This window comes from Protobothrops mucrosquamatus, unplaced genomic scaffold (genome assembly GCF_001527695.2).
Source record: "Protobothrops mucrosquamatus isolate PMUCROS unplaced genomic scaffold, P.Mucros_1.0 scaffold1124, whole genome shotgun sequence".
Taxonomy (NCBI): Eukaryota; Metazoa; Chordata; class Lepidosauria; order Squamata; family Viperidae; genus Protobothrops; species Protobothrops mucrosquamatus.
This window is the reverse complement of record NW_015387342.1, coordinates 229,639-243,593: the sequence shown is the minus strand read 5'-3', so window position 1 is coordinate 243,593 and position 13,955 is coordinate 229,639. Positions and strand designations below refer to the sequence as shown.

General features: G+C 48.2%; 2 protein-coding genes across 2 annotated transcripts in view; one reads left to right on the top strand and one right to left on the bottom strand.

The window, feature by feature from the left end:
• Positions 1-1,453: 1,453 nt before the first annotated feature.
• Positions 1,454-3,482, top strand: PRR7 (proline rich 7, synaptic). Its single transcript, XM_015820394.1, has 2 exons — positions 1,454-2,184; positions 2,755-3,482. The coding sequence occupies exons 1-2, from the start codon at positions 1,851-1,853 to the stop codon at positions 3,141-3,143; spliced, it is 723 nt and encodes a 240-aa protein (XP_015675880.1). The 5' UTR covers positions 1,454-1,850; the 3' UTR covers positions 3,144-3,482.
• A 1,656-nt stretch (positions 3,483-5,138) lies between these two features.
• Positions 5,139-13,955, bottom strand: part of DBN1 (drebrin 1) — a 46,008-nt gene continuing 37,191 nt past the window's right edge. Inside the window, exons 8-15 of the mRNA XM_029284931.1 lie at positions 12,824-12,887; positions 12,507-12,566; positions 11,872-11,983; positions 9,887-10,024; positions 8,020-8,154; positions 7,121-7,863; positions 6,381-6,483; positions 5,139-5,402 (exon numbers count right to left, since the gene is read on the bottom strand). Coding sequence (XP_029140764.1) covers positions 5,332-5,402; positions 6,381-6,483; positions 7,121-7,863; positions 8,020-8,154; positions 9,887-10,024; positions 11,872-11,983; positions 12,507-12,566; positions 12,824-12,887 — 1,426 coding nt within the window. The 3' untranslated portion in view covers positions 5,139-5,331. The remainder of the gene's footprint in view (positions 5,403-6,380; positions 6,484-7,120; positions 7,864-8,019; positions 8,155-9,886; positions 10,025-11,871; positions 11,984-12,506; positions 12,567-12,823; positions 12,888-13,955) is intronic.

The following is a 13,955-nucleotide window of genomic DNA, read 5'->3' as shown; positions in this document are numbered from 1 at the left end:
CCATGAAAAGCCGGCAGTTGTCTCCGGTACAAGTGCTAGAGAAATCTTCTATTTCACATGTGCTTCTGAAAATATGGGCTGAGAATTTCTTTTTCCAAAATATTCTTTAAAATATGTATATTTGGCTGGAAGTAGAACAGCTTAGTTCTGAGCAACTCGGGACAAGAAGGAAAAGAATATGAGGTGAATGGCAATGCTAACAATTGTGGGGGTTCTTCCAAATGAAAGTGTCCAATTCCTCTTTAACGCCTTTGTTACCAAGCCGCAAATAGCACTAATATTCCCACTTGGGTGTAGGAATAGTACACTGAATAAATCTTGGCAATTTAGGCTTACATACCATGTGGCAGCCAGGCTTTGAGGGTGAAGCTGTGAAGTGTGTGGGTGGAAGGTTGCTGGTGAGCAGAGAAGCTGGCTGCCAATGCCATCAGGAGAGGTGAGGCAGCATTTTGGTGCTCAGGCTTTGCCCATAGAACTGTGTAGATTGTTTCATAATTTTCTGAAGCCCCTTTTCTCATCCTGGGTCCACACATGCCAGACAGTGTAGCTCATATTCTCCCTGACACTCATCATCTTGGTGGAATTAGTTATAGCAGTGGGACACACGGTCTTCCTCAAAGACCACAAACTATCCAAGACTCTTGTGTGAACACAGATAATGATGGGTATATAGTGGAAGCATAGAATTGGGTTGCAGATTTGAGCAAGGCTGACTTAACTTTCTGGGGCTGCTTTAGGTGAGGAAGACACTGACTGAGCTAAGTGCCTTTATCTAATTGAGCAAGAAGCTTTGCATTCTTCCCTGTATATGCTTGAAAATACAGACATCATGCTAAGACATGGTTTTAACTTATTGAATAAGCTGCAGTGGTTGGGTTCACACAAGTGCTCTACAGTATGTTGTAAATGATATGCAGCAAATAAATGCACACACTACAATAATCCAGAACCAAGCAAGCCACCTACAGTAACTGTATAATGTTTTCTTGTTTTGGGGAGTAATGCTGTAATGTTTTCTTGTTTTGGGGAGGAGGGTGCCTGCACCCTGGGCACAGTTGTGCTTCCTTCTGTGAATTTACACTGAATTGCTCACTAGGAAAGTGGCAGCAAATCTAACATAGGCTCTGTGAATGTAAAACTTGTATATCTCTCTTACGCTGACCAGCATTGTCTGTCTGTTTGCAGAGAAAGCATTCCCATCAGCACTGCCATCGGTTCTCCAAAGCCCTAACCTAGCAATGGGAAGAAGTTGGGCTGGGTGCTGGTGTTACTGGTCGTGTCAGCCCAAATATCCAAGAACTTGGGCAGTTGAGGAAAAGAGCAACGGTTGTGTCCATGAACTTTCCCAGCATTCTCCTTTCCTCCATTGGGCTCCTTTAGGGGCAAGAACTCCTCCTCCTTCTTCTTCTTCTTCTTCGTGAAAGGCTCAAGAGTTGATCTTTGCATCTGGCGAACCAGTTCCATGGCCACAACTGCCAAGGGCTTACAGAAGACTGTGTGAGTGAAAGAGTGGCAGCACTCAGACCTCGGATCCCACCAGCACTTCCCCAGACTGAAGTAGCACCTGGATTTCTGGTCTGTGCCATAGAGCAGGCCAGGGAGACTGAGGAACTGTTATGGCCCCATTGGCATGAATAGGTTGCAAGGAAGGCAGAGACAGTTTCACCTGCAGAAGTAAGCCTTTCACCTGCAGAAGTAAGCCTTTCACCTGCAAGAAGTAAGCCTCTTTGCAGAAGAGACCTGAGAAAGTGAGATCTTTCTTTCCCTCCAAGCTGGATCGAAGAAGGACTTTAAATTCAGAGCCTGTCAAGAGAAGTCTCTGAGGCCCTACCTTAGTTCCCAGAGTAAAGATGGTGATGTCCCACGGCACCTACACCTTCCTCACCTGCTTTGCTGGCTTTTGGCTTATCTGGGGGCTCATTGTGCTGCTGTGTTGCTTCTGCAGCTACCTGCGACGACGCATGAAACGGCGACAGGAGGAGAGGCTGCGGGAGCAGCACCTGCGCACGTTGGAAATGGAGCCCTTGCATTACGAGGGCTATGGGGGCCCTGCTTATGGGGGCCCTGCCTATGGGGGAGGTTACATCAGAAGCCCACCAGGCATTCCTGTGCCCCACCGACTCCGCATTGAGCCCCACCACCCTCACCACCTCCCGCCCCCAAGGCCTTGGAGCTGTAGGCATGGTAAGAGCCAGAAGATGCCCTTGTGATGACTTCTTAAGGGGTGAAAAGAGGGTTGCCATCCCAGATTCAGAGGGAGGCCTAGAAGAGCTGACACTGACCTGAAGGCATGTACTCCGTTCAGTTAGTGCAATATGGGTTTGATGCTGCTGGCTTAAAACCCGTAAATTAGCCATACTTGTCTTTTGTAGCTGAGAGTTGCAGTATAAATCTTCCATACTCCACCTAATTTCAGTTCCTTTCTTGTGGAATGGGAGGGGACTCTGGGATAGTTCAAAGGGTTAAATCAGTGTGATGCCCCCTGTGTGAAGATGCTTCTTGAAGAGGAAAGCTGGATAGGAATTTCCTAATTCTTCCCCCCCCCCCCACAAGTGCCTCTGATATAAGAGGATCTTGCTATAAAAAAGTTGAAGGAAAGGAGGGGGGGGGAATCTTCCTCCAGCCTTTGTTCCTCCTTCCTCCAGTATTGCTATAGAGAGCTTATTTACTGAAATCCCAGTCGGTGGGCATGGTGGTAATGTTACCAATGCAACTGTTGCTTCCACTCAATAGCTGTGATCACTTTGCTTGCAGAGCCAGACCCGTCTAAGCCTCCATGCTATGAGGAAGCAGTGCTGATGGCTGAGCCACCCCCACCCTACAGCGAAGTCCTGACAGACACACGTGGCTTGTATCGCAAGATCAACGCCCCGTTCCTGAGCCACGAGCAGCCAGAGAAGCAGGAGCAGCCGCCCAGCTATAAGCCCCTTTTCCTGGATCGGGGCTACGGCTCAGCCCTCCACCTGCCGAGCTCAGCCAGCCAGGGCCCCACCTGCACCAACCTCTACTTGGAGTCAGAGCATTCACAACGTATCTTCCCAAGCTGGACAGACTCTGAACTCAGCACCAGAGACAGCTACGACTCCGGGCCCTGGCATCTGCCCGTCTCAATGCCTTTATTTGGCAGGACTACGGCAGTGTAGCGTGCCATATTGCGACCTAGGTGGGACTCTGGTTGCTGCATGGATCTGAGCAGCCTGTTCCCTTGGCCTGTGGGAGCCACCAGGTCCCGTAGTCCAAGCCTTCCAGACGTGTCTGGGCCACAGTCTTCACAGCGCAAAGATCCCCGTTGCAACTGACCTCTTGGCCAGGGCGAGAGTGGGGCTGGTCTCCCCATCTCAACCACTTCCCTTTCTCTGGGCCCACTACTGGCTCTGTTGGTGCTGACTGTAAGGGGGGGGGGCCTCTGGCTTGGCCTAAACTTCGTTTCCTATCTTTTGTTTGTTACATTTTGACAACAATAAAGTTTGTGGAACCTGATTTATTACAAACCTGGTACTAGCTGCTTGAGTCTGTGCACGGGCAAAGGTGGATGTGGTTTCCTGCAGTGGTTCTCAACCTGTGGGTCGGGACCCCATTTGGGGTCGATCGACCATTTCATGGGGGTCGCCAAGCAAGGCTGTCCGCCATTTTTTTGTCCGCCATTTTTTTCCCCTTTTCCGGTGGGTGCCTCACCTCCCTTGGGCTGGGCCAGCTGGTGGTCGGCCTGCTCCGTCTCTGCCGCTTGCCAGCTACGCCTCGGCCGGCGCAGGGGGCAGAACCACGTATGCGTAGCGCTCCCGGGCAGGGAAAGTCCTCGACTTATGACCGGTTGGGTAGTCCTCGACTTACGACCGGTTTAGTCCTCGACTTACAACCGGTTTAGTCCTCGACTTATGACCGGTTTAGTCCTCGACTTATGACCGGTTGGGGTCGCGGCATTAAAAAGGTTGAGAACCACTGTTTTAAAGCAATCCCCATGTACAAAGTGAAAGCAAGCCCATGCCTCCCAACCCAAAGACCCAGTGGCTTTCCTTCTCTGTGTTCAGTGGTACAGCCTGTTCCAGAACAGCATTCCTTTATCACCAGCTCCACCTAGCGGTGCGTTCTTTACCTTCATGCAAGGTTGGTCAGTGGACTGATGTTTACCACCATTCCTCCGTGCTCCCTTACCACATAAAATGCTTGCTTGCCACATGAATTTAAAATTGCACAATCCTCCCGCCCCCAACGCTCTTATAAAGCACATTTCTAACCATTTATGGTAGCAGAAAAAAAGGACGCTACCGGAAATAAAAACAGACAATAGACTTGCCCTCAATGATTTTCTGTAGAACTCAGCCAGACTACTTGGGCCCCTGCAGTTCTTCAGCAATTTCTCCCTTCCCTCCCACCCACCCCCCCACCCTCCACCCACACGGTTTCTCTTTTTCAATAAAGTCATCCTGGATTTCAAAGCCAGTTGCCCTGCTTGGAATCAATTTATTTATTAACATACATAAGCACATTGCTGTTACAGAAGTTGTGCTTTCAAAAAAACAATTACTGTACGGGAGGGAAAGAAAACGAAGCATGGAATGGATGAGGAAAGAAGAAAGAGAAAAGAGAAGGGTGCCCATCCAGAGTTTCTCCTTGTCCCAGGCTCTCAGGGCAAATAAAGACCTGAGGAGAAGGGTCTGGAACAGGCTCACTCTCGGACAGAGGGGCCACGGAGCTGAGCTGAGCTGTGGGGGAAAGAATGTCTTTTGCTGCTAACATTTGCTGGAACCCAGAATGGACAGGGCTTCTGCTTCCCTGGGAACAAGGCCTCTGGGGACCAGGTGAAGAAGGGAAGAGATGGAAGCCAGTGCCTTGCCCACACAGGGCCATTTTATTGCCATATTTTATTTTAAATTCGTGCAAAATACTCAAAACTCTGGAAGAGCCTGAGTGGAGGAAAGGCCCTCCCATCCTCCCCCAAGAGCAGCACACCTCCCCCCCCCAAGAGATCAACCCAAATGGCATAAATGGCATTGGGACAGGAGGGATCTGAAAAATCCCCATGGGCAAAGGCAACAAGAAAGGGGTCTGCAGGGAAGCTACCAACAAAGAGGGGACCAGGCAGATTTACACATTTCCTATTTGACACCATTAGAAAAAGAGAGAGAGAGAGAGAAAGAAAGAGCGCGCACTGGAAAAAGTTATCCACCCCTCCCAGATTTTTCTATCTGGCCGGGGTACAATCTGAGGCCATGGACCGCAGGGCTACAATATGGAGCAAGGGGGCACCAGGCCCTCACTGCGGCTGCTCCAGGCTTGCAGACACTGGACTTGCTAGGTGCAGGGTTGAGGAATTTGGCCTGAGAGTCAGCCTTAAACGCTGCCCCCAAAGCTCTCCTCCTCTTCTGGCACTGGGTCAGCATCCCAACAGGTGATGTCAATCTCTGAGGGGGAAAAAAAGAAGAAACAAACAAACAAAAAAGATTAGCTGCAAGCAAGGCTGGCTGTTTGCCTTCTCCAAGGAAATCACTAATGCTTCTATTTCAGGAATCCTGAGGGAAGCCCATTTTATGCCTCGACAGAAGGTTAAAGTGTGTTCAGGCATTAAGAATGTCTGACTGAGCAGGCTGCAATGGAGATGCATCCACCAGATCCACTTCTTCATTCCCTCTGTTGCTGGGGAAGCCCGAAGGACAGTGGTGGCCATGCTTGAATGAAGTAACCATGATCCACAGGATAGGACAGCATTCCCTGAGTCCCCAGTCACATGAAATCCTGTTTTCTTGTCTGGCCTAACTCTGTTCAGACTTTCCCTGTCTATTAGAACAGTATGGTCATGCAAGGCCCACGTGTATCTGTTTATATTGCCCTCACAATTAGCCATTCTTTGAATCGCCGAGCTGGAAGGGACCACAGAGGTTATCTAGTTCAAATCCCTGTCCACAGCACTAAAGCCCATTTGAGAAATGGCCATCCACCTTCTGTTTAAATACCTCAACCAAGAAAGAACTCATCACATCAGGTTGCAGCCTATTCCACTGGCTGACAGCTCCTACGGTCAGGAATTCTTCCTTATCTCTAGCCTCAACCTTGTAATTTTACCCTATGCTGGCTGGGGAATTCTGGGACATTGCCAACTTTGAAAAAACACCAATCTAGATTCTATGTCCTTCCCGTCAATTCACCTTAGAACAGCTGTTTCACACTGGTGACTCATGCTTAACTTGTGGTTGACAAGGACACCCAGATTCATTTCACAGGTACCACTGCCAAGCAAGGCCTGCCAGAGTTTATATTTGTACCTTACATTTTTTTTCCCCAGTAAAATGCAGTATTTTATATTTCTCCCATTTAAATTAATTTCTTGTTTTTTTGTTATGGGATGGATTTCTCCAGGACCACCTATAAATCTCAGCGCCTACCTGGGGGCTTATTGTAGAACACTGGAGGAGGAGCTTTAGCAGAGAGTTCTTCTGATTGGTTAAAATCTTCATCTTGTGATTGGCTAAAATAGCCCTCACTGGTCTGGAAGAAAAAAATCAAATTGTTGCATGTGCTCTCCTTTGAAATATGTACAGAGTGTCCATTTCCAATTTATGAATACAGAATAACCATAATCTGTGCTTGCCTACTCCACATTTGCACAAAAGGTTGCTGTTCATTAACATGCATTTGAAAATCTTACTGTACAAAAAAAATCATCAAAGATTAACTAATCCACATGAATGGAACAAACACTGTTTAAGACTGCATAGGAATTCATCCATCTCTTCATTCATTTACAGGAAAGGAAACTCTAGATATATCACTTATCCAGTGGCAAGGTTAACAAATACTTTTAAGTTCAGAGAAAATGCTAAATGTAAACCCAAACTAACAAAACCCACTAATTTTTTTTTGTATATCATTCAATGCTTCAATCATACCCTGGCATAATATGACAGCCCAGTTTACACAATAAGTTAAGACAACAACTGGGTTGTCAACAGTACTCTCCACCACAAGCCACTCAAACTCGTTTCAGCTAAGTCTGGTGTGAATCCTGTCTGTGAAAGGGTGCCACAGAAAGTCGTCCTATAGTAGCATAACATGTGAGTTTTGTTCTGCATCCGGAGGCCGGCATAGGAATTGCAAAATTGTTTTGAAGCCTTGTCAGACTTACCTGCGTGCTTTCCTTTTGGGCAGTCTCCCCATTAGTGAGCAATTGGGGCTCCTGGTGCACCCCAGAGGCTTCCTGCAGGGCATGCTGGTAGCTGAGCGTCATCTGATGCAGCCCTTCAACAGCAATAATGCTTGCTGGCTCTTCGTCCTGATCTGCATCACAGAAAGTTGCTGGGGGCTCAGGCAGGTCATTGAAGTTCAAGAGGTTATCTTCAGGAAGGCCTGTGGAAGATGGGGGCTCTGGTGCCCCTGGAGGGACATCCACCTCAACCAGCATGGGGGCAGGCATGGGAGGCCCATCACGAAGATCCCACGGGGCCGGAGTGGGAGGTCCACCCTGCTGGAGCTCCCAGGCATCAGGAGGGTTGGGTTCCACCACAGTGCTGTCATTCTGCCACAGGTCAAGAATGTTCTCAGAAGGGGGTGCAGGTGGCTGTGAAAAACCAAAGGCCTCCCCCAGATCTAAAGCATCCTCACTCTGCACAGAGGGCGGGGCTGCTGGGAACTGAGGCTCTTCTTTTGGAGGTGGGGCTGCTGGGAAGAGAGGCTCTTCTTTGGCCTCTGGGAGCACCACGTCTTCAACGGGGTCAGTCCCACTTTGCTGTGGTTCTGTCCAGTCAGGACCTTGCCAGGCTGTAGCCCCAGGAGGCTCTCCTGCTTTCTCCACTGGTTGTTCTTCACTGGGGGGAACCCAGTTCGTAGCAGCTGCCATGCCTGCCTCTTCGCTGCTTGGGCTGGAGGAGTCTGCAAGAGGGAGGAAGCAAGAGGGGGTGTTTGGAGGGCGGCAGAGGGCTGGCTGAGCATCTGCGAACTGGACAGAATGCAAAGATACCAACGTCCTGCTAATTCAATCTGGGAAACAGGGACAACACTGACTGTGGAGACAGGAGCAGCGCCTACCTTTTAAAGCATCCTGTTGCGTCACCTCATCCAGGGCACGCTCAATCTGCTCACCCACTGGCGTGGAAGCCGTACTGGAGTCACAGGGGCTACTAGCAGAGGCAGAGGCCTTTCTGTGTGTTTCCGTCTGGCTGCCTGTGAATGAGCCACATAGGCACTCAACAGGGAGTGGACAAGGCAAAAGCCACAAGTCCCTAAGGCACAGGGGCCCCCAAGTGCATACAGAAAAGATGTGGCACCTTCACTTGAAACCAAAAAGAGCAATATCTAACAGCATCTCCAAAAACACATTATTTCATAGCCGAGAATAGAAACCCATGGTCCTCCCAGTGTGTGTGTGTGTGTGTGTGTGTGTGTGTATACAAATATATATATACAAATATATATATTTGTTTTCGTAGATTTTCACGGGTACAGGTATGCAGGTCTTGGCGTATTTGGGTCTCTTCCCGTGTAAGATTGAGAGTATCTTGGTGACGTTTCGACGAGGTCCCACTCGTCATCTTCAGGCTGGAGTCTTCGGCTTCAGGCTGGAGTCTTCAGCTTCTGTGAGCACAGAAGCTGAAGACTCCAGCCTGAAGCCGAAGACTCCAGCCTGAAGATGACGAGTGGGACCTCGTCGAAATGTCACCAAGATACTCTCAATCTTACACGGGAAAAGACCCGACTACGCCAAGACCTCCCCCCCTGCATTTGTGGCTTTCAATGGGGACAGAGGACAAAAAGGCAGATGTAGCCCTGGAATCGTAGAACAATAGAGAAGGGCCTGACTCAAATGACATTTTAAAATAACAGGCTATATCCATCCTGTACACCCCTCTTTTAGCTGCCTTCGGAAGCACAGCCCACAGCAAGCCATAGGATAAGACAGTTGCGCCAGCTTCTCAGGATTCCCAAACCATACATGGGCAGCTGATTAACCCAAGAGTGCCACCCTTGGCTTTTCCCCACCAACACAATCTACACAGGGATCCTCCTCCCCTCCACCCCCAAACAGGCCTGCTGTGTGTAAATGCTGTCGGTCTTCACACACGCGCGTGCTTTAGCTTCCAGCAAATGAAATTCACATCAAAAGCTGAACTATGCTTGCCCCCAGGTGGTGTTAATATTTTGGCCCGGGAACCAATGGTTGGATGCAGGAGAGTTCCTGGAGGAACCCGTGTGCCAAAATTGTATTAATGGAGAGGGAGGGCGAATGAATGGAGAAACTCTCTGAGGATTGTTACTGTGGAAACCTCATCCGAGACCTCACTTTTCCCAGCACCGTAGCTTTCATCTGAAGCGAGAAGGCGCTGCTTTTCTGTGACAGTGTGATGCTGTGGAACACCCTGCTGGTTTTGACCAGGGTAGCACCCACCCACACACATTCATATTTTAGAAGCTTTTAAATGCCAAGTTGTTCTGGAGAGCCTTTTCCTGATTCTGTCAAGACATCTCAGTTTTTTACCGTTTGTAGTTTTTACTTTGGATGGGCTTGTCTTATTGTTTTTAATTGCATCTTTTTTTTCCAAATTTGGTTTTATACTTTAGGTAAGCTGCTGAAAGTCTCTGAATTGTGGCCGGACAGAAATGGTGTCAATAAATAAACCCATATATTGGGGGGCAATCGTTCACGATGATGCATGCAGCCGGCCCACAAGCAGGATGCTGAAAGAAGAGCCAATCCTTGGGGCTTTCCTGAGCCAGTCTGTGAGGTATAGTTCCTGCATAGTTACTGGCTCCTGTTCCTGCTTTCAGAGGTGAGATGAGATGGGACATGGCAAAAAAAAAAGGGGGGGGGAAAGCCTCTGGGGGTATATCAAAGCCCCTTTAGGAGCCACCTCTTCAAACCAACTTCCCAAAGCCCAGCCGGGACCTGGCTACCTACATGGGAAGAAGGAAGAGAGGTTTGGTGTGCGGTGGCAAGTGATATAGGGGAAGGGAGTCCGTGGAGGGGAGGAAGAGGAAGAGGAGGAAGAAGGCGGCCCACTGTCAGGTGTCTTTATGAAAGGACAGTGCAGACGACCTGCTGAGAGAAAGACAGACAGACGGACGAAGACAGAGAAAGCAGAAGAGAACAGTCAGTCTTCCCTCCAGCAGCCCCACTCCGTTACCCACCCCCATCTCCTGCCACCGGGCGGTCCAGACTCAAGTCCAGGGCCAGATAGCAGGGAAAGAAGGCGAGTCCCCGAGAAGCCAAAGAGAACGAGAGGACAGTATCAGGGGTAGTGCAGGCGGAAATGGGAAGCAAGGTCGGGGACTATGGAATGGGACGGCCAAGACAGATCAGCGTGAAGGGCTTGAGCAGCTATGCAGGAAGGTTGAGGGAAGAAAAGAGAGAGCCAAGAGGCAGGAGATGTAAGTAGTGATGGGAAATGAAACTGTACTTAAAGTAACTGTATATGAGTCCCCAAAGAGCCAACCTAATAGACAATGTGGAGGTCCAAACCGTAAGGCATAATGCAGAAGATTTCAGAAAGCACGGCTTTTGACTTATTGCAGGTTGGCCAGCTCTTGGGGTCAACCCAAAAGGAGCCAGAATAAGTCACAGTAGAGGTGCAGCAAAGGAACAGTAGACTAACAATGGCTGCCGTGAGCTGCCTACCTCCCATATCTTGCAGAAGCAGCTCAGGAGACTGTAACATGCATGAATGTTATTGGCCATCCCAGATCATCATTCTGACTTCATCAAAAGCCTTCAGTTTAGCTCCTCCTCTCAAAGACTGTGATTTTGTCTTAAGCAGCACATCTAGCTTGCTTGTGGAGAAGGTTATTCTCTGCTGGCCCTGCACGTCTTATCCAATTGCAGCCTTCGCACACCACCACCCATCACACTGTGAAACTGATTCTCCCAGAAGCCAAGAGGGCCCCACCACTGTCTCCAGGAAGCAACAAAGGTAACTTTATGTGGTCATTCGGAACTTAAGTGCCTTTTGAATAGTTTGCTAAACAATTTGATTTTCATTTTGCAAGGATAGTGATATGAGCTTGGATTTTATTTGATCTTATAGATTATTGTTTTGGGACCACCTGGAGCCTGGTGATAGGAGCAGTATTTGAATAGTAGAATAAATAAAGCAACACTTTTCATTCCTCCTCATGCTCCCCGTACTATCCATGACCGAAAGTACAAATGCTTTGTGACATTAATACGTGAAGAGAAGAAACGGAGCAAGTAGGTAAAAAAATGTTGTGACATCGTGATATAAACTCCTCCCGTTGTACGCTTGGTGCAATATAATGATGTATTTATTTATTTATTTATTTATTTATTTATTTATTAAATTTATATACCGCCCTATCTCCCTTGCGGGACTCAGGGCGGTGAACAGGCGATGTCAGAGACATATTTTGTCATTTCTGGGATCACTGTGGTTAGGAATGGACACCTGTGCATGGGCACATAACTAAATTTCAAAATCAATGCACATACATATCAAATTCTACAGAATAACTGGATTCAACCATATTCTGTGACTGTGAGTTTCAAAACGTGTTTGTATGTTAAATGGAATGGTGTCCTTCTATTTGTGTGAGACAGTTCCCCCTTTTTAAAGTTAAATTTGCTATTAAGGTGCTGGCTTAAGATGCTTGCCTATATCAAAACACAACCACCACCCAGCCTGTCTTTTCTGCCACAATCATTCTCTGCCTAGATTCTCTCCAGTGGCAGAAGTTCCCAAGGTCTCTTGATATTTGATGTGCTTTAAACATCAAAGTGCATTTTCTCACCATCCAATGCAAAGACCACCTAAGTGTTGACAATAAACTTCCAAAACCCTCATTGCCAAGTTTCCGCAGTACGTCCCTTGGAAGCCACTGTTGCATTTTTGCTTTCTCTTTCCAGAGCAGGAGACCTTGAAAGCTCCCTACCTGTTCTGTTGAAGGGCGAGGGTGTCTCAGAGCTGGCTGAAGCCACTCGTTCTTGCTGCCGGAAGAACTCCCGAGGGTTCTCAGGCCGCTGAGCAATAATGGCAGCTGCCTCCTAGCAGGAAGCGAGGGGAAGGGGGGAGAGACAAGGGTCAAGCACAGCACAGCCCTTCGTATACCCGCTGCCTTAAATACAGACCGAACCCCCTGCCCCATCCTTTCCATGCAGTAGCCAGGTCAAGAGTGACAAAGTAGACACGTGCCACGCATATGCAATGTGCCCCCATGCCCCTCCAGCAGGAACAATGGCACAGAGTGACATAAAGAGCAACAGCACGACAAACTGGCTTTCAGAGAAATGAATACAAAGCAAAGGAGAACACACACACACACACACACAAACAAACACACGTTGTTTCTCCCCAAGATAAAACTCAGGCCCAACCCTGCTGCTTAAGCACAAAACTCCATTCATCAATATACAACTCCAGCTAAATCACAGCCACCAAACTGAAGCCTACCTTTCCCTGCCGAATCTTTGCACACAATGCCACAACCTCATGCAGCAGTACTCTAGTAGGGTGCAATGGGAGTCTTTTGCCTAGACAATGCATGCTGTGCCCCGGGGCCGCACTCACCTCCACCTCCGACTCAGACTTTTTGGGCTGCTGCCTGTCTTCATCGTCCTCCTGCTCCCCCTAGGGAGAGAGGTCAGCGTCAGCCCCAGGGCACCTCAACCACACCAAAAGGCCCTATTTATGCCCTGACCTAGCATTGAGCTGGAGCAAGGGAGAGCCCTTGGGAAGAATGCCCTCTCCCTGGCTGCAGAATCAGTCCCCAAAGTCCCCAGCCAGACTTGGTGCTCCTCCATTCTTCCTCCTGCCAGGATATCCTGGGGGGAGCCAGCTGAACAACTGGGCAACCAGTTTCACCCAGCTCCTGAAGCTTCACTTACAAAGATGGATTGCTCGTTCAATCGCTGCTTGGCTTCTTCTGCTTCCAGGGTCTGCTGCTTTCGCCTAGTGGTAAAGGAAAGATGGAGGTTGGCGACACCGACTCAAGAATCCTAGGCAGAGTTGACAGGCTATTATTCAAGCTTCCTAACATTAAATTTAATGTCCACAATTCAGTATTCTCATCCATCCAGAGAACATTTCAGGCTCTAGGACCTTTTTTTTTTTTTTTTTTTAAATCAAACCTGTTATTGCATCTTCTTTCTTTTCAGTGTTCATTAACAGGTCCAAATGTTTCATTTGTCTTATGTCTTTCATTCCTGAAAGTGGGAATCCATTCTAAAACTGGCTTTGCAAAGCCTCTGGTTTTCTGGCAATAACCCTTTGCAGCTGAGGGAGGAGGCACAAGTGTAATAGTTTATTTGGCAGCAAGAATTAAAGGGGACAATGGCAATCATATAATGTCATCACCAAAATGAAGCGAGAAATTTCCAGACCGATTCTAAACCCCCCCCGCCCCAAATTTGTGGAAATTCTGAGGATTGTTGGTTTGTAAAAACGTTTTAAGTTCCTGCCAGAATTCAACAGAAAATTATATAGATTCTTATTCAGAGCTTAGAAATTATAAACATTCTTTAACCTGTGGAATGCTCACATCCATTTTACACTGAAGGATCAAAGCGAAAAAACATTCTCACCGTATCATATTCTAGAAAAACTGTTTTGCAAGAACGTCATATTTCAATTCTCCACTTACCTTAATACCTTCTTTTAAAATTGTTGTTTATCTGAATGTTGTTTCTGTGTATAGTGTTACATTTTATGATTCGGGCTATTACTTTGTTTCTTGAAAAGCAGCTGTGTTTCATTTTTATTGTTTGACTTTGTAGCCCAGTGGTTCTCAACCTTTTTAATGCTGCGACCCCAACTGGTCATAAGTCGAGGACTAAACCGGTCGTAAGTCGAGGACTAAACCGGTCGTAAGTCGAGGACTAAACCGGTCGTAAGTCGAGGACTACCCAACCGGTCGTAAGTCGAGGACTTTCCCTGCCCGGGAGCGCCGCGCATGCGTGGTTCCGCCCCCTGCGCCAGCCGAGGCGTAGCTGGCAAGCGGCAGAGACGGAGCAGGCCGAC

Bases quoted from the DNA above. Each gene is read 5' to 3' on its own strand.
- PRR7 (XM_015820394.1), top strand. From the start codon at position 1,851: ATGGTGATGTCCCACGGCACCTACACCTTCCTCACCTGCTTTGCTGGC. The intron at 2,185-2,754 runs GTAAGAGCCAGA...CTTTGCTTGCAG, and splicing joins GCCTTGGAGCTGTAGGCATG to AGCCAGACCCGTCTAAGCCT.